The 22,728-nt window shown below is 41.6% G+C and overlaps 3 protein-coding genes across 3 annotated transcripts; 1 reads left to right on the top strand and 2 right to left on the bottom strand.

Moving 5' to 3' along the window:
- Positions 1–706: 706 nt before the first annotated feature.
- Positions 707–10,615, bottom strand: antxr2b (ANTXR cell adhesion molecule 2b). Its single transcript, XM_041898987.2, has 17 exons — positions 10,160–10,615; positions 9,804–9,875; positions 9,196–9,267; positions 8,902–8,983; positions 8,704–8,808; positions 8,510–8,578; positions 7,878–7,958; positions 7,726–7,786; positions 7,553–7,648; positions 6,858–6,927; positions 6,106–6,184; positions 5,817–5,912; positions 5,619–5,678; positions 5,410–5,505; positions 5,037–5,216; positions 4,856–4,936; positions 707–1,160 (listed from the first exon to the last, which is right to left on the bottom strand). Exons 1-17 carry the CDS (start codon positions 10,282–10,284, stop codon positions 1,122–1,124), a joined length of 1,464 nt encoding a protein of 487 aa, XP_041754921.2. The 5' UTR covers positions 10,285–10,615; the 3' UTR covers positions 707–1,121.
- Positions 10,616–11,774: 1,159 nt separating this feature from the next.
- On the top strand, positions 11,775–14,435 carry LOC121582848 (PR domain zinc finger protein 8-like). The gene is made up of 4 exons (XM_041898984.2): positions 11,775–11,962; positions 12,095–12,328; positions 12,477–12,702; positions 12,943–14,435. The coding sequence occupies exons 1-4, from the start codon at positions 11,933–11,935 to the stop codon at positions 14,139–14,141; spliced, it is 1,689 nt and encodes a 562-aa protein (XP_041754918.2). The 5' UTR covers positions 11,775–11,932; the 3' UTR covers positions 14,142–14,435.
- A 93-nt stretch (positions 14,436–14,528) lies between these two features.
- rasgef1bb (RasGEF domain family, member 1Bb) lies at positions 14,529–22,450 on the bottom strand. The gene is made up of 12 exons (XM_041898985.2): positions 22,187–22,450; positions 20,193–20,390; positions 19,500–19,622; positions 19,250–19,387; positions 17,850–18,065; positions 17,549–17,623; positions 16,870–16,962; positions 16,597–16,699; positions 16,193–16,464; positions 15,815–15,938; positions 15,403–15,475; positions 14,529–15,294 (listed from the first exon to the last, which is right to left on the bottom strand). Exons 2-12 carry the CDS (start codon positions 20,382–20,384, stop codon positions 15,264–15,266), a joined length of 1,440 nt encoding a protein of 479 aa, XP_041754919.2. The 5' UTR covers positions 20,385–20,390; positions 22,187–22,450; the 3' UTR covers positions 14,529–15,263.
- Positions 22,451–22,728: the final 278 nt, after the last annotated feature.

Genomic DNA, 22,728 nt, shown 5'->3' with positions numbered 1-22,728 from the left:
TGGGGTGCAAATGAGCAAAATAAATAACAATATGGGGATGAGGTAGTTGGGTGGGCTAATTACAGATGGGCTGTGTACAGGTGCAGTGATCGGTAAGCTGCTCTGACAACTGATGCTTAAAGTTAGAGAGGGAGATAAGAGTCTCCAGCTTCAGAGATTTTTGCATCTATCATAATCGCTACATCATGTTAAATCAATTATTTTGGTTTTGGCATTGGATTTTGTCCATAGTTGTCTTGGGATCATTTTATGACATGCAAATAAAAAATGTATCAAGCCCATTGCATTCGGAAAATTATAATTGTCTTATTTAGTGTTTCCCCCTAAAAATGAAAAGTCTGATCTGACATTATTCTCTCTTGTTCTGTTGGTCCCCTGAGACAGAACATTTTACATTTTAGTCATTTAGCAGACGCTCTTATCCAGAGCGACTTACAGTTAAGTGAGTGCATACATTTTTCATACTGCCCCCCCGTGGGAATCAAACCCACAACCCTGGTGTTGCAAGCGCCATGCTCTACCAACAGAGCTACACGGGGCCAGAACAAGTTTTTTATGTACAATACGCATTCGGTCAAGGGATTAGATTAACAATGTGATTATATTACAGTATTTAGCAACATGAACGAGATTAGCCTGCAGTTTGGGAATAATATTAACCCATTGTAGTTTTAGTTGGAAGTGAAACCCTCACAAACTTTCCACATGATTTTTTTAAATTTATTTTTATTTACAACATCACATTTGAAACAACAGAGCTTGAATAAAAAAGACAAGCAAAAGACACTTCATTCTTGATAAGAAAAGAAACAAGAAGGCACTCAATAACATAGTTATCCTCTTACCACATGTTCTTTGATCTATGGTTACACATAAATTACAATATGACTCTGACAATAAATGAAACCGTGACATGAGGATTGTATAGCAAGTAAGCAAGCTAAAATTATTGAACGCTCCCGAACAGGTTTGTTTTATCCAAAGACAAACCTGGATAAATAAAGCTGAAATAAAAACAAACAATATGTCCAAAGAGAGGCACATTGATGATGTTTAGGCACGTGGTCCATAGCCCTGTTCTCTCCATAGCCTCATAGTCCAAAGATTATGGTTTGTTTGACCTAATGATTGGGAACTCGGGTGAAATTCATACAGCGCCCCTGAACAAAACAAAATGCAGTTTCTGTATTATTTATTTATTCCATTTAAACCTTTTACTTTACGAGGTAAGTTACTGAGAAGACACACTCTTTTACAATATCGACCAGTTAGGTTTAAATGTCTCTACTGTAAATGTCTCTACTGTATTCTAGACTTATCAGAAAATATACAGTATAGACCTTCCCTAACATATCCTATATTTCATTACAGTAGTAACACCTCCCCCGCACCTCCATATCAGCCTAATTCTCATGAAGAATGGTACATGGCATTATATTGTTCATGCCTCACCGCTTGCCTCTTCCATAGACAGTGCAGAGTGCTCAGACCTGCTCTCCACTGGTCTAAAGATTAGAACAAGTCAAACCAGCTCTCCTCAATATTATACTGGTCCTGTATGTACCTATTAGCCTCCAACATATATGGATTTATGTATCTCAGATAAAATGAGCTCCTAATGGAGTCACTGCATACGTGACATATCATGGAAATTGTTTTGACAACACTGCGTAGAGTTGACATTTACAATAATTGATCATAATTGAACTCAATTGAGGCAGCCGGCTTTGACTGTAATGGGTAAGGAGGAGATGGCGAATGGGCCGGCGAGTTGTCTCGACATCACTATTAGCCAATCAACCTAATCAAGTGCAAGAGCATAACTGGCTGACCAGACAGCCACTCCCATTCTGTCAAGAAGGGTGCCCCCATCATGAGCCTAGTCAGATTAGAGCAGGTACCAGCCCCGCTAAAACCGTCCACCAGGAATCACTGCATGATCACAGCTAATATATCATCAAATACGTTTTAGGGAGTATCCAATATATGTATATATTTTTAACAAATTCAGTACAGCAATTTACAACAGATTTAGTACAGTATAATCACATTAACATCAATTACAGAGGGTACACACCCCTACCTTTCTCAATAAAAAGATAAATGGCCAGTGTCCCCAACCTCCGTTAATGACAGGACAATGTATGCCCAGTCCAGCGTCTTAATTAACGTGTCCTACAGTACACCAGCACAGTGTGACAGAGTAAGTACACGAACACAGCGTGACAGACAGGGAGGTTAAGAGGACAGAGGTCACACGCTGCCCCTCGTTTGTCCCCCTCCACCCCCCCCATCCTCCTTTACATCCAGCCCTGCTCTGCTTGTTATCTTGACAGGCCAGAGGCCTCACAGAGAATAATGGTGCTAATAGGCATTAGGGGGTCAGAGGGGCCAGTCTCACAAACATAGACATCCATCCCTACTCTCCTCCTCTCCCCATCACTCATCTATAGGATCCCTCCATCCCCCACCCCATTCCTCCTCCATCTCTCCATCCCTCCATCCCATATGGGTATAGACCGGGATGGGGGGGGGGGGTTATTGGGTAAACCGGTCACCTCCTCTCTCAGTGAAGAGATACTAATCTATAGTTCCCTCCACCTCTCCATCCCTCCATCCCCTCATCTCATATGGGTATAGGCTGGGGTGGGGGACAGTTAATGGCTAAAGCTCCATCACTCATCTATAGGATCCCTCCATCTCCCATCACGCCATCCCATATGGGTATGGGGGAACAGTTAATGGCTAAAGCTGTCACCTCCTCTCAGTGGACAGAGTGGTGACCTGTCATGTCTTGTCTCTCCCTTACTGCCCCCATCCCCTCTCCACTGACAAGCCTGTCTGCTCGGACCACTAATGAGCTAGACAAGGTTCCTAACGTGTGAACTGTGCGACACTGACCAAGCAGTAGAGGGATAGTTAAGTACAGTGCATTCGGAAAGTATTCAGATCCCTTGACTTTTTCCACATTTCGTTACGTTACAGCCTTATTCTAAAATGGATTAAATTGTGTTTTCTCCTCATCAATCTACACACAATACCCCATAATGACAAAGCAAAAACAAGTTTTAGGAATTTTTACAAATGTATAATAAAACAAATACTGAAATATCACATTTACATAGGTATTCAGACCCTTCACTCAGTTCTTTGTTGAAGCACCTTTGGCAGCGATTACAACCTCCAGTCTTCTTGGGTATGACGCTACAAGCTTGGTACACCTGCATTTGGGGAGTTTCTCCCATTCCTCTCTGCAGATGCTCTCAAGCTCTGTCAGGTTGGATGGGGAGCGTCGCTGCACAGCTATTTTCAGGTCTCTCCAGAGATGTTCGATCGGGTTGAAGTCCGGGCTCTAGCTGGTCCACTCAAGGACATTCAGAGAATTGTCCCGAAGCCACTCCTGCGTTGTCTTGGCTGTGTGCTTAGGGTCGTCGTCCTGTTGGAAGTTGAACCTTTGCCCCAGTCTGAGGTCCTGAGCGCTCTGGAGCAGATTTTCATCAAGGATCTCTCTGTACCTTGCTTTGTTAATCTTTCCCTCGATCCTGACTAGTCTCCCAGTCCCTGCCGCTGAAAAACATTCCCACAGCATGAAGCTGCCAACACCATGCTTCATCGTTGGGATGGTGCCAGGTTTCATCCAGACGTGACGCTTGGCATTCAGGCCAAAGAGTTCAATCTTGGTTTCATTAGACCAGATAATCTTGTTTCTCAGTAGGCCTCCTGTAGCTCAGTTGGTAGAGCATGGCGCTTGCAACACCAGGGTTGTGGGTTCAATTCCCACAGGGGGCCAGTATGAAAAATGTATGTACTCACTAAACTGTAAGTCGCTCTGGATAAGAGCGTCTGCTAAATGACTAAAATGTAATGGTCTGAGAGTCCTTTAGGTGCCTTTTGGGAAACTCCAAGCGGGCTGTCATGTGCCTTTTACTAAGGAGTGGCTTTTGTCTGGCCACTCTACCATAAAGGCCTGATTGGTGGAGTGCTGTAGAGATGGTTGTCCTTTTGGAAGGTTCTCCCATCTCCACAGATGAACTATGGAGCTCTGTCAGAGTGACCATCGGGTTCTTGATCACCTCCCTGACCAAACCGATTGCTCAGTTTGGCTGGGTGGCCAGCTCTAGGAAAAGTCTTGGTGGTTCCAAACTTCTTCCATTTAAGAATGATGGAGGCCACTGTGTTCTTGGGGACCTTCAATGCTGCAGAAATGTTTTGGTGTCCTTCCCCAGATCTGTGCCTTGACACAATCCTGTCTCGGAGCTCTACGGACAATTCCTTCAACCTCGAGGCTTGGTTTTTGCTCTGACATGCACTGTCAAACGTGGGACCTTATAGACAGGTGTGTGCCTTTCCAAATCATGTTCAATCAATATAATTTACCACAGGTGGACTCCAATCAAGTTGTAGAAACATCTCAAGGGTGATCAATGGAAACAGGATGCACCTGAGCTCAATTTCGAGTCTCATAGCAAAGGGTCTGAATACTTATGTAAATACGGTATTTCTGTTTTTTATTTGTAATACATTTGCAAACATTTAAAAAAACCTGTTTTCACTTTGTCATTATGGGGTGTTGTGTGTAGATTCATGAGGGGAAAATGTATTTAATCAATTTTAGAATAAGTCTAACGTAACAAAATGTGGAAAAAGGGAAGGGGTCTGAATACTTTCTGAATGCACTGTATTTCTTTCTTTCTTTCTTTCTTTCTTTCTTTCTTTCTTTCTTTCTTTCTTTCTTTCTTTCTTCATGAGTTTGTTGCGATCAGGGTTAGGGTCAATTCCATTTAAATTCAGTCAATTTAGGAAAACAATTCAGGAAGTAAACTGACTGAATACATTATACAAGGTGGTGCCTTACCCTGTCCTGTGCTGTTGGTCTCATGACAGCAACTCGATCATACTGTCGCCTGAGTAACGCCACCAGCGCATCAAAACGCCCCTAAGAGGATGATAAAATAAGACTCAACTTGTTGGTTTAATATACAAAATCAGTTACTGACAGCCATTTTAAATGTGGATCTGAAAGCATGGTGACTAACCTTGATGGGTGTGTACCATTTGGACTGTTCTGGGATGTGATAGGTAGGGGGTGGTCTCTGAGGCATTGGTTTCCTAATGATAGGTTCTTCCACCTCCTCTTCCACCATTGTGACCACCGCATTCTTGGCTTTCTCTAGCCGTGCACCTTCCTCTGTGGAACCTTTCTCCCCCCAACGAACCTAAAACACAGTTTACAGTAGGTTATTTAACATTTTGTACCGTTTATATTCGTTTAGCACAAAATAACCATTCAAAACTTTAGAGTAACTAACATCACTCAAAATAAAGTGACACAACTCACTGTCAAGATATAGTACAGCCCAAATAGAAAGGAAGTAATGGTTTAATGGGGTAATACTCATTCAGACATACCTCCATGCGTTTCATTCCTCCGACACCTCTTCCCCCATAGTATGATGCATCCACCATGGGCCACTTCCTCTTGGGCAGAGGGTCCTCCTCTGGCTCCTGTTATGAGGAGGGAATTTTGGGGGGTTGAAGTTACTCAATAATGGTGCGACGAGAAAGATATAAAACACTTGGCACTTCTAAGAACACTTCCAAAGAAACTAAGCACTCACAGGTACTGGAGGAGGAGGGAGAGGAGGAGGGGGGCGATGAGGAGGGGGGTCCTTGATCACCTGTAGCATATACAGTATAAAACAGTCAGCAGTTATACAACAATGAATTACTATGTACTGACACCTCAACCAACAACTGTATTAACTGAAAACGGATTAAATCATACAGTCGGTCCTGGAGGAGGTTGAACCACTCACAATAGTGCAGCAGAGCGGCCAGAACCACCACAGCAGAGCCAGACCCAGCAGCAGGAGTAGAACTAAGATCACCACCAGCACCACTGTCCCATCAGACTGCATCGGGAGACATGGTAAACAAAGCAGCCCACAAAACAGACTTTATCAGATGATGTGTGACTTTCTATCAAATGTTATTTCATGGACCATCAGACTAGACTTTGGTGAACTAGGACGGACCGAACTAAATGGAAGTGGAGTGAGGCCGTTTGTTTTGAGTGTTGGTGTTGTCTGTGATACTGATACTCACACAAGTTGTAGCGTAGATGGTGAATGGGCTTGAGATGTAGGACTGACCGTTGTTCAAGCTGATCAGCACATCTATCGATCTATTGTGAGGGAAAGAAAGTCCAGCACAATTCTATATTATTGCTTTGTGTGTGTGTGTGTGAGAGACAGAAAGAGAGAGAGCGAGAGAGAGATACTAACAAAGTAGGTCAAACTTAATTAAAGTATCGGTCTGGCAGACCAACCGTTGAAATGCCAAGGCACTGTGCCAATAGGCATGCTGATGGGCAGGGTAAACACTAACACAGGGTCACAAAGTCTCACATATAACATCTTCCTCAAAGCTGTTTTAATGATAGTGTGCCAAACCATTTTGGTGTGTCTCATCACTACACATCGGTTCAGCCTATTCGGTCACATTTTCTAAAGAAACCAGGCAGGGTACCGTAATGGAACAGGGCTGAACAGCAGCCATTCTCCAGTCACCACCAGACCTTTATTCTATTTTTATACTTTAATTATTTTAAGTTCTTTCTTTTGCTTTTATAAAGTGATGAACAACTGTTACCCGTCGAACCCACTACCCACCCTGAATGGAAGTGTGTGTAGTCTCTGACAGTGGAGCGTCTGGGTTGCTGTGTGGTTCAGCTCTCACAGCAACCAACAGACAACATTACATTCCTTTGATCTGGCCAACTGAGCGCGCTCAGTAGCTCACAGGCCATTTATGGATACAGGAAGTTCTAAGAGGAGAGAATTGAGTGCAGCACTTACTGCCCGACTTCATGCAGCAGTGGTGCTGGACACAACAGATAGCCATCCTGCACCACACTGGGTCTCTCATCTTGGGGCAGGGGGAGGGCGGGGGGAGAGGGGAGGGAGAGAGAGAGAGAGAGAGAGAGAGAGAGAGAGAGAGAGAGAGAGAGAGAGAGAGAGAGAGAGAGAGAGAGAGAGAGAGAGAGAGAGAGAGAGAGAGAGAGAGAGAGAGAGAGAGAGAGAGAGAGAGAGAGAGAGAGAGACAAAGAGCTGTGTGAGCTCAATGCCCTCTCAGTGAAGAGACCTTGTGTGTTGTGTTCTACATTAAGCAATAAGACAGATACAAGCTCCATGTACTCAGCTAGCTGCATAATGTTCCCTGACCTTACTAAATAAGACACTGTTCTGTTCTCTCTGGTTTGGCTAAATAGTGAAACCCAACATTCAGTCCATGCCCTCAGTACCTCATTAGTGTGGCTACATAATGAACAGAGTGTTGAAAATCTTTCCATGGGGACATTTAGTAGATTGCATCCTGAGGAACAGGATTGTTTGGTGTACAGCTACAAACGACTGTGGCATCTGGTAAACAGGAATGAATGTAGTATAACGCTATTAGGGGGGTTATTGTCAATCTGCAGTCTTACAGTAGGTAGGTGTGTCAATATTGGAATGCAGAATATGATGCATTATGGAGCTTGGGGTATACTAACTGTATGTCTCCTGGTTGACAGTGAGAACGCAGATCACTCCATCCTGGCTCCTCCCACGGGTGAAGTCATATCCTCTCAGGACGATGTTGAAAGATTCTAGAATGTTATAGAGGGGCACAATGTTAGGATTTTCGGGCACAAACAAATAACAATGTTATTTGTTTGCAACGTACCATTCACACAAACACTAGTGGGCTCTATCCTGAATATTTCTGTGCAGGATTGCTTCAAAATCTGTGAAAAATATAAATAATGATAAGGTAAATGACATGGTGTCTTAACATTTATTTTGACATATTGTTGTATTTAATTATTCTGTCCTCACCAAATTCACAATGGTTTTGAGTGCATGAAATCCAGCCAGCACTGGGAATACTTGGTCTTTGCTGTCTGCAATGCCAACAAGCTGTAGGTACAGTATAAAAAAGCATATGAAATTACACAACATCTGAAAGATTGTCTTTCCACATCTACGTACAACATAGCGCTCTTGCCCTCATTGTCTGTACATTACTCCCTCTCTCTGTTTTCTGTACATCTACAACACAGCCCTCCCTCCCACTGTTTTCTGTACATCTACAACACAGCCCTCCCTCCCTTGATGTTTTCCGGTCTGGTTTCAAAGGCTGATCTAATGTAATGAAACCATAACAGGAAGCAGGCTAGCATGATCCAATTAGATGATTACAGTACAACTGACTTCCTATCCAGACCGCTAACGCACTTTGAGACGGACAGACGATCAAATCATAAAACTGGTATGCTCATTTTTCTTCCAATATTATGGTACCCATTAGTAGTTCCAGTATGGATTCAACATGGACTTTGGCAGTGTTCAGAGATTTCAATGTAAACAAAATAGTGTATTGCAATGTGTGCATTTTGTGTGTGCTTCTGCAGCCTTCAATTGATAGAAAGGTGAGAGCACTGCAAAAACAGATCCTTAAAAACACTCACCTGGCTCTCATCAAAGTCTTTCACACCAACACAGTACACTCTCGCACCAAACTCCCTGGCAGTGTTTGCCTACAACAAAAAGAGAGGACAGCTAGATTAATTCATGGAAAATAGCTGCGTACTAGTCAAGAGTTCAAAGCACTTACAGTAAGTACTATTTTATTACTCATCACGGTTTAGTATAATGGTATTACCTCCTTTACGGTCAGATCATAAGGATAGACTTCCAGTTTCCCATCAGTCAGAGCTATGATAATGCTGGATGACCGTGTGACCTGGGCCTTCATCTGCTCTGAAGCCTACATGGGGGAAGCCATGTTTTAATGTACAACAAAAGAGTCCAACAACAAAAAATATAAAGTAGAATAGAAAAGAAAATAGAATATGCTTACCGACTTCATGCCTTCGTGCATGTATGTTTCACCAGCCGGTCTGATTTCGCTTAACTTTTTCAAGCCTTCCTCTATTTCATATCTACAAAGAAATAGGAAATATGAATTTGCTATCTGAGAAATTATGATTGCCTGTGTGTGTGTGTGTGTGTGTGAAAGAGAGCGAGAGAGAGAATGAGAGAGAGAAAGAGAGAAAAAGAGAGAGAGAGCGGGGGAGAGAGAGAGAGAGAGAGAGGGGGAGAGAGCAAGACATGCTTTGTACTGTAATAAGTGAGAGAGTGTGGGTGTCTGTACCTGTCTCCAGTTAGTGGTAGAATCACCTCCGCTCTAGATGAGAAAACTATATAGGAAACTCTCATCCTCGGACTAAAACAAACAGGGGAAAACCAAGGGATGAATTGGATCAAACACCAAGAAGTTACTGGTCATTTTGTATTTAAAAGACTACACCCTTTGGGGCTAACCCTTTCCTCCTAAATTACAATTATACACAGTTGTTACCACAGCCAGCTGTTTCAGCCAAATGTTCTGGACTTAAATTTAGTACCCCACTATTATGTTTAAAAAGAATCCCACATACTGTATCCAAGTGTTCGGTGGACTTACATTTGATCAAATGCCTATTGCCTACTGCTTGAAAAGGATATGCCCCACTTTCACATGAGTGTGTTAACTACAGTTTATCTTTATTGATTCCTCACTGTGTAAATATCGTATGTCCTTGGTAAATCATTATTTGACTAAAATGGGCCCATTCTTCTGTCCCAGTCTTCTGTTTCATGATTCAGATTGTAAAGTTAACCATAGTACTGATAGAAAGTGATGTATAGTGTTCAAGGCAAGTTGCTCATTTCACCTCATACACAGAGCTTGGACCAGAGAGTATGACTTTATTCACTTACCTCACAAAGCGGTTGGTGAGCTGCTCCACAAACTCGTAGATCTCTCCCCAGTTATCATGCACACTCCCAGACCTGTAGAGCACAGTCAGACACTCCCTTAACCAGAACCAAACAAACCCATACAAGGACTAGACAGACTGAAATAGATCTTGAGTCATTTTAATACTACTTACAGGAGTATTTTTCTACTTGTTACATATCTGAGTTTTTCCACACAAAACTTGATAAGAAAATGGTGCAATCTGACACCTGATATATTCTATAGAATCGTGTTCATTCAAGATACTTTACCATAAAAAACACAAGTAACTTCTATATCAACTACATCTTGCATTTAGTCTGTAGGCTATACTTACCTATCTAAAACGAAATAAATATCAAAAGCTCCATGGCAAGATGCCTCTTCGCTATTACAAAATAATGTGTTTAGGCCTATAAGAAAGGTAAACAGGAGTGCAATCCATTGTCCGTTGATGATCATTGCCTTGATAAAATATGTCCTCAATGGGTTTGCACATTGTACTGTACCACTGACTAGAGTAGACTACCTCACATGCGCTTTCTTCGTCTCGATAAAACAACACTCAAAACTGATTCCTGATTTTCCAACGACAAAATTGAAAAGAAACGAACATGACATTTACGCGACATGTTAATGTATGTCTTTGTAAATACTATTTATCGTCCTTGCCACTTGTTGGTAACTATTTAATTTTCTGAATTGAGAGAATAAAATGAGTTGTGGCGTATCGCTTAGAGGTTTACCGCTGTTACAGTACTGTCCCATCTGAAGCGAGCATGCGCAAGAGAGCAGAACAGATGCAGTCGAGCGCCTTTGAACCCTATTGCACCCTAACAGGGTTTCCCAAACTCGGTCCTCGGCACCCCCTGCGTGCACATTTTGGTTTTTGCCCTAGTACTACACAGCTGATTCAAATAACCAACTCATCAAGCTTTGATTATTGAATCAGCTGTGTAGTGCTAGGGCAAAACCCAAAATGTGCCTGAGGACCGAGTTTGGGAAACCCTGTACTACACATTTTTAAAATACATTTTAGTCATTTAGCAGAAGCTCTTATCAAGAGCGACTTACAGTTAGTGAGTGCATACATTATTTGTATTTATTTTTCATACTGGCCCCCCGTGGGAATCGAACCCACAACCCTGGCGTTGCAAACGCCATGCTCTACCAACTGAGCTACATCCCTGCCGGCCATTCCCTCCCCTACCCTGGACCAATTGTGCACCGCCCCATGGGTCTCCCGGTCGCGGCCGGCTACGACAGAGCCTGGATTCGAACCAGGATCTCTAGTGGCACAGCTAGCACTGCATAGCACTGCGATGCAGTGCCTTAGACCACACCACCAACACAGTGGGCGGGGAGGGGGAGACAGCAGGTGACACAATATTTTGTTCAATATGAAAAATATATGGACCTATTTCAGTTCAACAACCAAACTTTATTGGAGCTTGACATATTAGTTATAGCCAAAACCATTGAAAAACGTGGATTTGACTTTTAATTTCACATACTGAAATACAAATATTGTTTGTTTGAAAACTTAAATTCAACAGATTCTGATGTCCTTGTCATTGTGCACGTGACAAACAATGTGGAATTCGCTTATTAGGCTACTGTGTGGAGTGAATTCCAGCATTGTAACCCATCAATGAGCCAAGGTTTATCTATCGCCCGAGGAGGATACAGAAAAGTGCATCACTCCATTTACCGTACATACACTCGCGTTTATCGTCGTGGCCCCGGGGCATGCTTGCACACCAGAACATGACCCGCCGTCACCTAAATACACTATATTTTGTCCCTGTTGGAAATGGGTTTCTCCTTGCACTGGCTGTCCACTGATACCCATGACCTCTTTAGACTGTCCATCCACGCACCGACACTTTCTGATTGTCAGAGATCATTAATATCACCCATCTAACAAGAGGATAAAGGAGGGGCTGCGAATTGTCAAATCTCATTGTGCAGATTAGACTAGACTATAAAACCAGCTCCTCCAGTCGACCAGTCCCATGGCAGGTATTGGTGGGCATCTACAAGACACGATACACTGTATAATACAAGCAGGGACAGTGCAAATAATAGAAGCGCAGATCTTATCGCCGAAATGTTGTCCACCGCTCAGCTGTATGCAATGGTAAGTATTGTTTTGGATTTAAAGCTGTTTTACACACGTTTTTTGGCGGGCATTATTCAAAACTAATTTTCGAATTATTTATTCTTCATTGGCAGCCTAATGATATGAATTCTGATGTTATCTGGTTCTCAGGAGACCCTGGAGGCAGATATTCGTTCCAAACTCGTTTGGAACACAGAGGCGAGAGCTGCGCAAGTTGCGCAACGATGGATAACGGAAATTTTTACGCGTGTCCACACCACCTGCGAAGTTCCTGAGCACGCCGTTTTTGGACCATGTGAGCTGAAACACACCTCGGTTTATGACAGCATCGCCTTCATCGCTCTCAAGTCTATGGACAGAAGAACGACACCATACATTTTAAGGGTGAGAACATGGACTTAATGTGTTCCAAACGAATGGCTGGCCAGTTTCTCATGCCCGCATATTTGTCTAAAATTCATCGAACCTTTCAGCTAGCAAAATGCTGTATTTTACTTGTTTTTGTAAGACCTGTTTCTATTTGGCTACACAGGTGAACACCTCAGCGCACAAAATGGCCACTGACGGTCCGATGTGGCTGCGGCTCGTCCAGTCAGCCCGGAGCAGTGAGGAACAGAACCTGGAGGCCTATGTGAAGAACGGACAACTGTTCTTTAGAGCCCTCAGGACGATCCAGAAGGAAGAGGAGCTTTTGGTGTGGTATGGGAAAGACCTTGCCAAGCTTCTTCTACTGAACCCATTGCAGATGCGAAGCAAAGGTATACATACTCTATGAATGTGTTATTACATGGTAATAAAATATGATGTCTTACAATATATAGATAGATATTATTCATAGCAATTTTCATGATTTAAATACTGACTGCAATTAAATATTAAACAGCAAAACTAGATTTCGTCAATACATTTGTACAATTCAAAGACTATTGGCAAAGTTTTATGTCATGCAATATTGGCAGAATAAAGTGATATTAATCCATATCCATCTTTATAACCAGGTGCTGGTCCGTACACATGTACAAACTGCATCCAGGGCTTTGAGTCTGAGTTCCCCCTCCTGGCACATTGGAGATTCCTTTGCACACAGAGACAACCAAACAGCCACACCACCAAATCTGGTCAAGACAACACCAACCACTTGAAACCTGACTCCCTTCCTATTCATGCCTTCAAACTGAGTAATCCAGAGACAAGTCCACAGGATGGAAAACCTGCAACAGACTTCCACAATCTAGCCAGGGATATGGAGAATACCAGTAATAAGACAAGCTTGTCTGGTACCAGGCCAGCAGGGAGTACCTTCAAAAGGAAACACACGGAGGAGGATAGGAATAGCCCCCAGCCTCTAGTCATAAAGCAGGAACCACTGGAGAGAGGTTACTGTACTTTGAACATGAACCAACAACCTATCCCCGTCTCCTGTCACCTGCCCACCAATATAATAAGGAACACCTTCACTGAAGACAGAACCACTCAACTAAAACCACAACTGAAGACCTCAGGGCCTGAAGACATCAGATCCAATCCACAGAACCAGAGCATTCAGCCAGGTAGTGGCCCAGCAGTGGAGCAGAGAGACTCAAAGAAGAATGCTCTGAAAGACACAGAAGCTATGTCTCCATCTTCATCCCGCTCTGAGGAAACATCCACTGACTCTCCTCCTGTCACCTCTGCCTTCAATCAAGTCTCTGTCTCAGAGAACAGTAGAAGTGCCTTCTCCCAGCCCCCACGCTCTGTTCCACTTCCCCAGACTACCCCCCTGCTTGAGAGGGCTAAAACCTCCATCACTACTCCCACTACTGATCTCCACAGACCTGTGCTGGTCCAGGGTGTTTTGAAACAGAGGCACCCTCTCTATAGCCCAGCAGCTCTCTGGCCCAGGACCCCAGGGAGACCCCTGCAGGTCCCGATCCCCCCCTCCCCGGTGCTCCTGTCCCCTTCCGTCTCACGGCTCTCGCCCCTCTGCCAGCCGGCTCAGAACTGGTGTGCCAAATGCAACATCTCCTTCCGACTGACTTCAGACCTGGTGCAGCATATGAGGTCTCACCACAAGAGGGCGCTGGATGCCACAGGATCTGTGTGTGGGGTGAAACAACAGCATCACAGGGAGAGGGAAGAGACGCTCAAGTGTTCAATCTGCAGCGAGGTCTTCAGACAACGTCATCACCTCGCACGACACTTGACCTCTCATACATGAGTTCAGTGAGTTCTTATCATTAGAATATATAATATTCATATTGATGAAGATACTAATGGGGAACTAATTAAACACATTAACTAACTATTATGTTAATTTTATAATGTACATTAACAATGCAATGACATTTTATTTGAAACATATAAAAAATATATGAGTCTGCTTATGTATAAAGCATCATTTCTTCCCTTAGAAGTAGTTTAGATTTTTCTCTCAATTCTGTAAAATGTGACATTTTTTGTATGCCATTTATTTTCCCATTCTTTTACAATAAATTCTTGTTTTTCACATGAATTACAATAGTTTCGGTGTGGATGTGACTTGACTGTAAGCTTAGTTGTGAACACTAGATGGCGCTAGAGTGATATTTACAGAGACAGAAAAAACTCACCTTTAAATGTTCTTTAATTGTTTTTCAAAATAAAAATATACCTCTTATTTCGCATAAGAACTTAATGTAGAGTACCCTGATAAGTAACACATTGGGGTGGCCAAACAATAAACACATACATGATACAAAACCACATAGTAAAAAAAGAAGAGAATACATAAAACATTCATAAAAAGTAATAGCTGTAAGGTAAACAAACACATAATACAATTTAAAAAACAGAGTTAACTATTCACCGCTGGCTATTCAGTCATATTCATATTCCTTTCACCAAAGATGAGATGAGTTTCGAGGTTTGTTTTTTGTATCTTTTAAGATTCATCACAAATATGTAAGTAATTCATTCCTAACATATGCAAAACACACTATTTAGTAAGAACAAAAACATAAAAGAAATAGCTTACATTAAAAGAAGACTGAGCAAGCCAACCAGCAACAAGCTCATTACACTTCAGAATGACTACTTCAGAAAAGCATAGAAAATGATCAGTAACCATTTCGACCCATTGGTATAAAAAAAGAACAGTAATACTGTGTGGGTAGACACGTTACAAATGAGTCATCTGTCAATGTACAGTGCGAGGCAAGATCTTCAGTTCTTCAGCCATGGAGGGAGGCATCCTTTGTCTGAGTGCTTTGAACACTTCTTTCTCCCATCTTTCTCCATTCTTTCGAGAACCTGTCGAACTTCAGCCTCTTTAGCTGGGATGGAATATCACCCAGACCACCACTCACCGATGCTCTCTGTGAAATAGGGATGACCTGCAATATAGGACACATAATACAATGGTTTGAAATAAAAACAGTGCACCATGTATGAGTACAAATCCATGTGTAAAGTCAAGTAAAAAATCAAGTCAAGTTACACACCTGAGAGACCTGCGACTGTCCTTCTCCATGTGGTTCTCAGGACCTTCGCTCTCGTAGGAGGCCAAATGCAGCTCTGGAGAAGCGACAAAGAGAAAATACATTACTAACACTGAAGCCAATGTTATAAGATACAGTACTGATTATAGTAGGTTTTGTACTTTTTACAGGAGAGTGGACTTTCATCCTCCATTTATATGTTGTATCCTTTATTTAGACAGTACAGAATTAGAAAGGGAGGAGATACAGTAGAAATTGTGGACGACGTGGGGATCGAACTGTGGTCTATGTGGGGAGTACACATGTGCAAACAGCCAGGTCAGGTGTGGGTACCACTAGACCACAAGCGCTGCACATTTTGTACTGTTCTAAATAATTAACATCTTAATGTAATGTATCTGTGGACACCACTCACCATCCTCGGTGAAGACGGGCGTTGTGACGAGGTACTGGAGAATCTTCCTGTCTCTCTCGAAGGGACACGTCACCTGACGCCACACCAGGAACTCACTGACCTGCTTCGCCAAGTCCCACAGTTTCTATAGAGAAACAGGAAATTAACATTAATTGAAATGAAAAATATTGACAACAATGTGTTTTTCACCTGCTACTTAAACACAAAAAGCCAATTTCCTGGACCCAGATGGAGCCTAGTCCTAGACTAAAAATCTATTTCAATGGAGATTCACCACTGAACATGCGCCTTAGTCGAGGGAAACCAGTACAGTAATAGTCTTGTCATTATTAGTAATACAGAGCAATAATGCATTTACTGTACATTACTCAGACTCACTTCAAAGTTGACATGACCGTTGGGTAGCCGGCTGGCACATCCTTCATTGAGGAAGTAGATATCCTTGATTAGAAGGCTGAAGAATGGAATGACTATCTTCTCCTGGTTGCTGTGTGCTGTGATAGATCTCTGGGTGGCTCCTCGCAGGGCAGTACGGTAGTTACTGAAGTTACTGGAGGGGTCCATTTGGTGCTCCAGTATGTCAAACTTGTCTGTGTTGACTTTGCTCCAGGTCTTCTTCAGTCGAGACACAGGACTCATGTTCATTCCAGCTGTGGGGAGAGGAGAGCAGGTTTAGGGATCAATTTCATTTCAATTCAGTGAATTCAGGAAGTAAACTGAAATTCCAATTTCTATTGTAGAATTTAAAAAAATACATTATAGAGCCCTGTATTGTTACTTACTGATGATAGCCATAAGTGAGTTGAAGTTGCCGATGTTGAAGCATTCTCTGGCCACGTCTATGAAGAACTCCAAGGCCCGAGCTCTGTGCTTTTTCTTCACTGGCTGGAAGGAAGAAAAACAGGAAGCCATTGGAACAGTGTGAGAAAGAAAGGATAACAGACACAAGGGAGATAGGGAAATAAGGTAGACGGAGAGAGCATGATAGTAGACGAGGGAGAGAGATAGAGACAGAGAGAGGGAGACAGAACGTGAGAAAGAAAGAGAGCACCCACCATACAGATTTCAGTTGCCACCAGGTAGCTGAGTCTGTTGAACCAAGCTACATAAGCCTCCAGGTTAGTGGTCTTGCGTTTTCGAAAGAAACTCTGAGGGGAAAGACAGGTCAAGGTTACTTTTTTACTAGTATGACGTCCATGATGGATCTGTTGTTGTTGGAGCATTTCAATACATTCTGTTTCTTTTCTTGTAAAATGTATCTGGGCTAGAGTTGTTTCTCCCAGTCTGTTCAGGACTACTTGTTGTGATGTACTCTGTTGATAACTCTTAACGGACTTACACAATGAAGTCAGCCACAACCCATTCAGTAGCCTCACCATAATGACTGACAGAAGGTAACCAGTGGAAGGTAGTGGACAATGTTATGTGGAAGGTAGTGGATAATGTTATATGGCATGTAGTGGACAATGTTATGTGGAAGGTAGTGGACAATGTTATGTGGAAGGTCGTTGACAATGTTATGTGGAAGAAATTGGACAATGTTATATGGAAGGTATTGGACAATGTTATGTTTGAAGGTACTGGAAAACATTATGTGGAAGGTATTGGACAATGTGGAAGGTATTGGACAATATTATGTGGAAGGTAGTGGACAATGTTATGTGGAAGGTAGTGGACAATGTTATGTGGAAGGTATTGGACAATGTTATGTACAAGGTAGTGGACAAGGCCTACCTTATGGTTGTCCAGGGGATCTTTCACACCAAAGGCTTGAATGAACTCTTCTGGTCCGATAAAACTCAGTCTGTCCTAGAAGTGGAATTTAAAAAAGTATAATAAGCAAATATTTCTAAAGCAATACTGTATTTCTAACCGTACAGTACATTAATTGATAGATCATGGGTACTCTGTAGTGACTTCTTCTAATCAACACTCAATTCTAATGATCAAAACGGCCATTGAGTTTGAACTTCTCTGAACACCACATATCATGAATACAGTACACAGTATGATCTACAGTATGTTCTCTCCTCACCAGTTCAATGTGTGTGAGCTGCTGGGCTAGAATAAAAGCATCATCACTGATGCTCAGTACGTCACTCCTTTGTCCGTTCTGCTGTTTGGTCTTCAGAGCACTGGGTCTCTCGGCTGCGGAGGCATTGAGTGTGGCGATAGCCTCCTCATACTGACCCAGGGCTGCCAACCTTCGGATTAACCGCTGAGTCATCTGCTGCATGGCCCTCCACGAGTACTGATATAAAACAACATAAAGAGAGATCAATATACTGTATGTATTGTATACAAGTGAATAGTTTATTTCCAAAATGCTATATCCACAAATTTTTCACATTTGTGTTTTTTTTTCATCAGAAATAATTGCTTATGAGTACCTTCATGTGTGTGTAAAATATTACTGTTCTCAGATTTTTTATTCATGGATTTTAGATGTGTATGAATATATATTTTCTTTTTGCAAAACGCTATATATCCATTGTTTAGCTCGAATGGGACGTTCATGTCCTACATATTTGACTTTGATATGTGGTTGTCTCACCTAGCTATCTTAAGATGAATGCTTTTACTGTAAGTTGCTCTGGATAAAAGCATCTGCTAAATGACTAAAATGGCAATTGTAAATGTTTTACATATAAATCTCATACTACTGTATTGATTTAGTTTATACATTTTTTTGTTGTATATATTGATGTCACAAATGTATAATTTGTACATTTCTTTATAAAAAATGTAGTTATTTGTTACATTTTATGTAGTTATGTGTTACTTGTTATTTATTTCTCTGCGAGTGAGGGGGATATATAGCATTTAGCAAAAAACAGTTATTTGTCTATCTGAAATGAAACCATCAAGAGATAGATTTTAATACATGTCTGTAATTGAACCCATGCCATGATTAGATAGTGAAAAAACACACCAATCTCTTTCATAATTTCTTGAAACAATGAAAGCTAATTTACCAACATTTCTGAAAATGGATATATAGCGTTTTGGAAACAATCTCTTCAAGTACTGATATAAGACAACATCAAGAGAGAGAGAAATCCATATCAAGGTATATTTTTTATCTGTGCTGATATAATGACGAGGGTGCTGAGTTCATTATCGAAGTCTGAAACTTGTGAACTTGTGGGTGTGTATTCTCACCTCCTACGCTATCTATGCTGATATAAAACATATGACCCATGGAACACACAACACACACCATGACGTACCACAAGTGAACATATAACACACCTAATGATATAGGACTATCAGCACAAGGCAGCAGTTCAGTTCATCCTTGATCAAGCTCAATTTGCGCTAAATAAGGTGTCTGATGTCAAACTCAACCATAACTGGTCAAATCAAATGTCTGATGTCATGTCTATTGTCATCTCTAATGAGTCAGTTAGTCAGAGGTTATATCAGGGTACTGACCTCATCTCCTCTGGTCAGATGATGACTCATCTCTTTCAGGCAGCGCATCATCCTCTCATCTCTGAAGTCATAGGGAAATGTCTCCGTCCACTCTGTCAGCAGCTGCACGATCTTTGGAGCGACGTCTCGTATTCTGATCTGAGGACAGCAAGGAGAAAGATATGCCAGTGTTAGACAGACTGTAAAGAGGTGGTGTCCACTCTTGGTTGTTTAAAACTACTGTATCTCTGTTTGTGTGTGTGTTAGACACCTTATCAAGCAGCAGGTCTCCAGATCTATGCTGCTCCACACACAGGTGACACACCCGAGACATGAGCTCATACGGGTGGAGGAAGAGACGGGAACTCAGCAGGAAGGTGAAGACGTACGACCTCTGATGGAGAACAAGAAAAAATATCATTAACATCAACTCACGTTGTCGTCAACCCAACACCAACCCAGCACAATATGGCACATTTCCTGCTGTTCAATGGTCATTTCAGTTAATGATATATACATTCTGAGTGAGTCTATCCATTTGTTCTTTAGGAATATAACGTATGGACTTAGTACACAACCCAAAATATAACTGTAGCCTATTTGGCATAACAACAGGTTGTATGCCAAATAGGACTTAGTACACAACCCTAATTGCTCCTGTAAGTCGCTCTGGTTAAGAGCGTCTGCTAAATGACTAAAATGTAATGTAAATGTATTATTCCCTTGTTTATGTTTTTGTTGTTGTCATTAGAGTCCCCTTGATAGAGCATTTTGGACCAGAGATAACAACACACATCAGAGTAGTAGTCCACTGTACAGTACAAACATTTGCTCTTGAAGAATATACAAGTTAAGCCTTATGAGCTTAACAGTCTTCCCCTTTCATAACCCCAAATATGTTTGTATGATTACATTTTTTATATTTTATGTTTTTGTTGTTTGTTGGACCAGAGATAAGACTCACGTCAGGGTAGTAGTCTACTGTGGGAACTAAGTGTTGTATTAGGGCCTCCAGGGAGCCCGAAACAAGACTGTTGTCATGGTAGCACATGTCCCCGTAGCTCGCTTCCATGGGCTGGTGGTATTTGTGCAGATTGTTGTTGTTGTTGTAAGGGCTGGGACTGAACTTGCCAGTGTATGGTGTCGTGGGAGGCATAATGACCTGTTGAAGAGATTGAAAATATAAAAACAATGTAAAATCTTTGTTCTTCTCTTAAACTCATAACTAAACACATTATTTTTTTCTGGTTTCAACTGAATTTTATTTCCCCAAGAAACGTGTGTGTGCGTGTGTGTGTGCGTGTGCATGCGCTTGTGTTTATGTGTGTGTGACAGGGAGAAAAGCTGTAAAAAACAGTAATAATTGATGTAATAACTACCGTCAGTGTGTGATAAGTTACCCTAATGTTATTTACCCACTACTCCTGATTTTAAGTCTACACCATGCTGGTTGTAAGCCTGACTATGCCACTGTCTCATGTCCTTACTCCTGCTGAGTCTTCTACATTCTGGTAAGCCTGTTTATGCCACTGTCTCATTCACCTGCCATCCTGGCACATCCCTTTTCTCTCCCTGCTGGCTTCCTTAACACCGTTAAGAGATTAAAGGTACTTTATTCTTTAGTCTGGACAGACAGACAGACAGACAGCGTTAATGACGGCGACCTGCTACAACAGGAGCTGATGATCTACCACACAATAGATGTTTTCAACCAATCACCAACTAGCATTACTACAACATGTACCCCCCCACCAAGTAAGGATAAGGCCTACTAGAGCCTACTACATTTGAATGAAAGTGACATTCTCTGACTGACCAACAGGCTGACATTACACTACAGCCTGGCTGGGGATGAATAGGTTCATACGGGTTACGTGGAAACAGATAAGAACCTCTTCTGTCTGATAGAGAAGCAAATATACAAGAGTTATAAAATAAAACAGCTACATTATACTGTATCGATCTTGGATATAATGTCCAATAAGGGTGGATACTGTTAATAAGACGGAAGGAATAAGAAACCTCATGTCCCACCCTGTTTTGTCTGTTCCATAGCCTAGAAAAATAAGAACTGAACATCTGATAGAGAAGTAAATGTCATAAAATAAGATGGATATTGTTTCTAAGAAATCTCATTCCCACACATATCCCACCCTGTTTGTCTGTTCCCCAGTCTACTGTAACAATCTAACCATGTAACTACTGTACTGTACTGTAGCCCAGACAGGATAAACACAACCCAACCCACACCACTGGCACTGTTTATTACTCTTGACTCATGCGCTCTTATTATGTGGGAAGCGCCTTGCCTTCCATAGAACTCTGTTGGGCTGAACCACACTCAGTCATAACACTAGTGAGTAATGAAGGTTAATGCATGCCAGACAAGTAATTATACAGGCCATGCTGCAGACTTGAGCAAAACAATAACACAGTTAAAGTCTATTTAAAGCTTCACATCACATGAAATTATATCAGATATGAGTGTCTGGGATTTATAAAGGTGCTTATGGAAATATTTTTTGTTTGTAAAAGTCAAGATCTGTCATCATTAAGTAAAAGTCAAGATCTGCTATCATTAAGTTGTTTTTGCCTTCACTCAAAGTGCAACCCTCAAAGCACTGTCATTTATAGGTCAAATGCATTACTTAACACTTTTGTTTTGAAAGTTTCCTTGTTACAAATAATCATGCTCACAGTGAACACACAGATAGATGTAGGATCTTAATTTGAGCCAGTTTGCTACAGTATGAAAATAATCTTGCAGCAACAGGAAATGTTAATTATTTTGTGGATTATAATTAATGGACATTTTACAATTCATACAATTTTCGTTAGGGCATTTTAGTGGAAATTACAAACTTTAGAAGCCTTTTTAAACCTTAAATACAGTACGAATTCTCAGCAGCAAAATAGTGATCAAATTAAGATCCTACATCTGTATTGTGATCAACTTACCCCAACTAGAAACACATCCGAATTGTAACGGTATAAAAATTATGTACACTATTTGTAACAAATAAAACGATTCCAAGTCTTTGGAGAAAAATAAGCAGATGAAAGAAAATAATCCTTCAAAGATATTCCTTGGAAATAAGTGCAAAATGCACACAAATAATAACGATCAGTGTTTTCAGAGCATGAAATTCCTATTCGTAAAGTCCATCCATTGTGTCTGCACGATCCTTTGAATGAGAAGTCATTTGAAACTGCGACCACGACCAGCCGTATTCAAATGACTTGCAGAAAGCCGCGAAACACAGCCTATAATAGGCTTGGAGGCGGATACTTCTTCTTGGAAGTAAGCCAATCACAGGGAAGGACCTGAAAAATCGAAACGTTCGAGCAATCTCATTGGTCGGTTTGCCATCCATCGATTCTCTTTCAACGACATTGTATCATACTGTTCCATGAAGATATTTTGTGAGAAGGAAAAAGGAACATCTAATTAGCTAGAGGGAGTGTGGAAAGGCATATGGCCAGGATGTTTGCTCTCCAAC

This window comes from Coregonus clupeaformis, chromosome 15 (assembly GCF_020615455.1).
Source record: "Coregonus clupeaformis isolate EN_2021a chromosome 15, ASM2061545v1, whole genome shotgun sequence".
Classification (NCBI taxonomy): Eukaryota; Metazoa; Chordata; class Actinopteri; order Salmoniformes; family Salmonidae; genus Coregonus; species Coregonus clupeaformis.
This window is presented reverse-complemented; position numbering and strand designations above follow the sequence as displayed.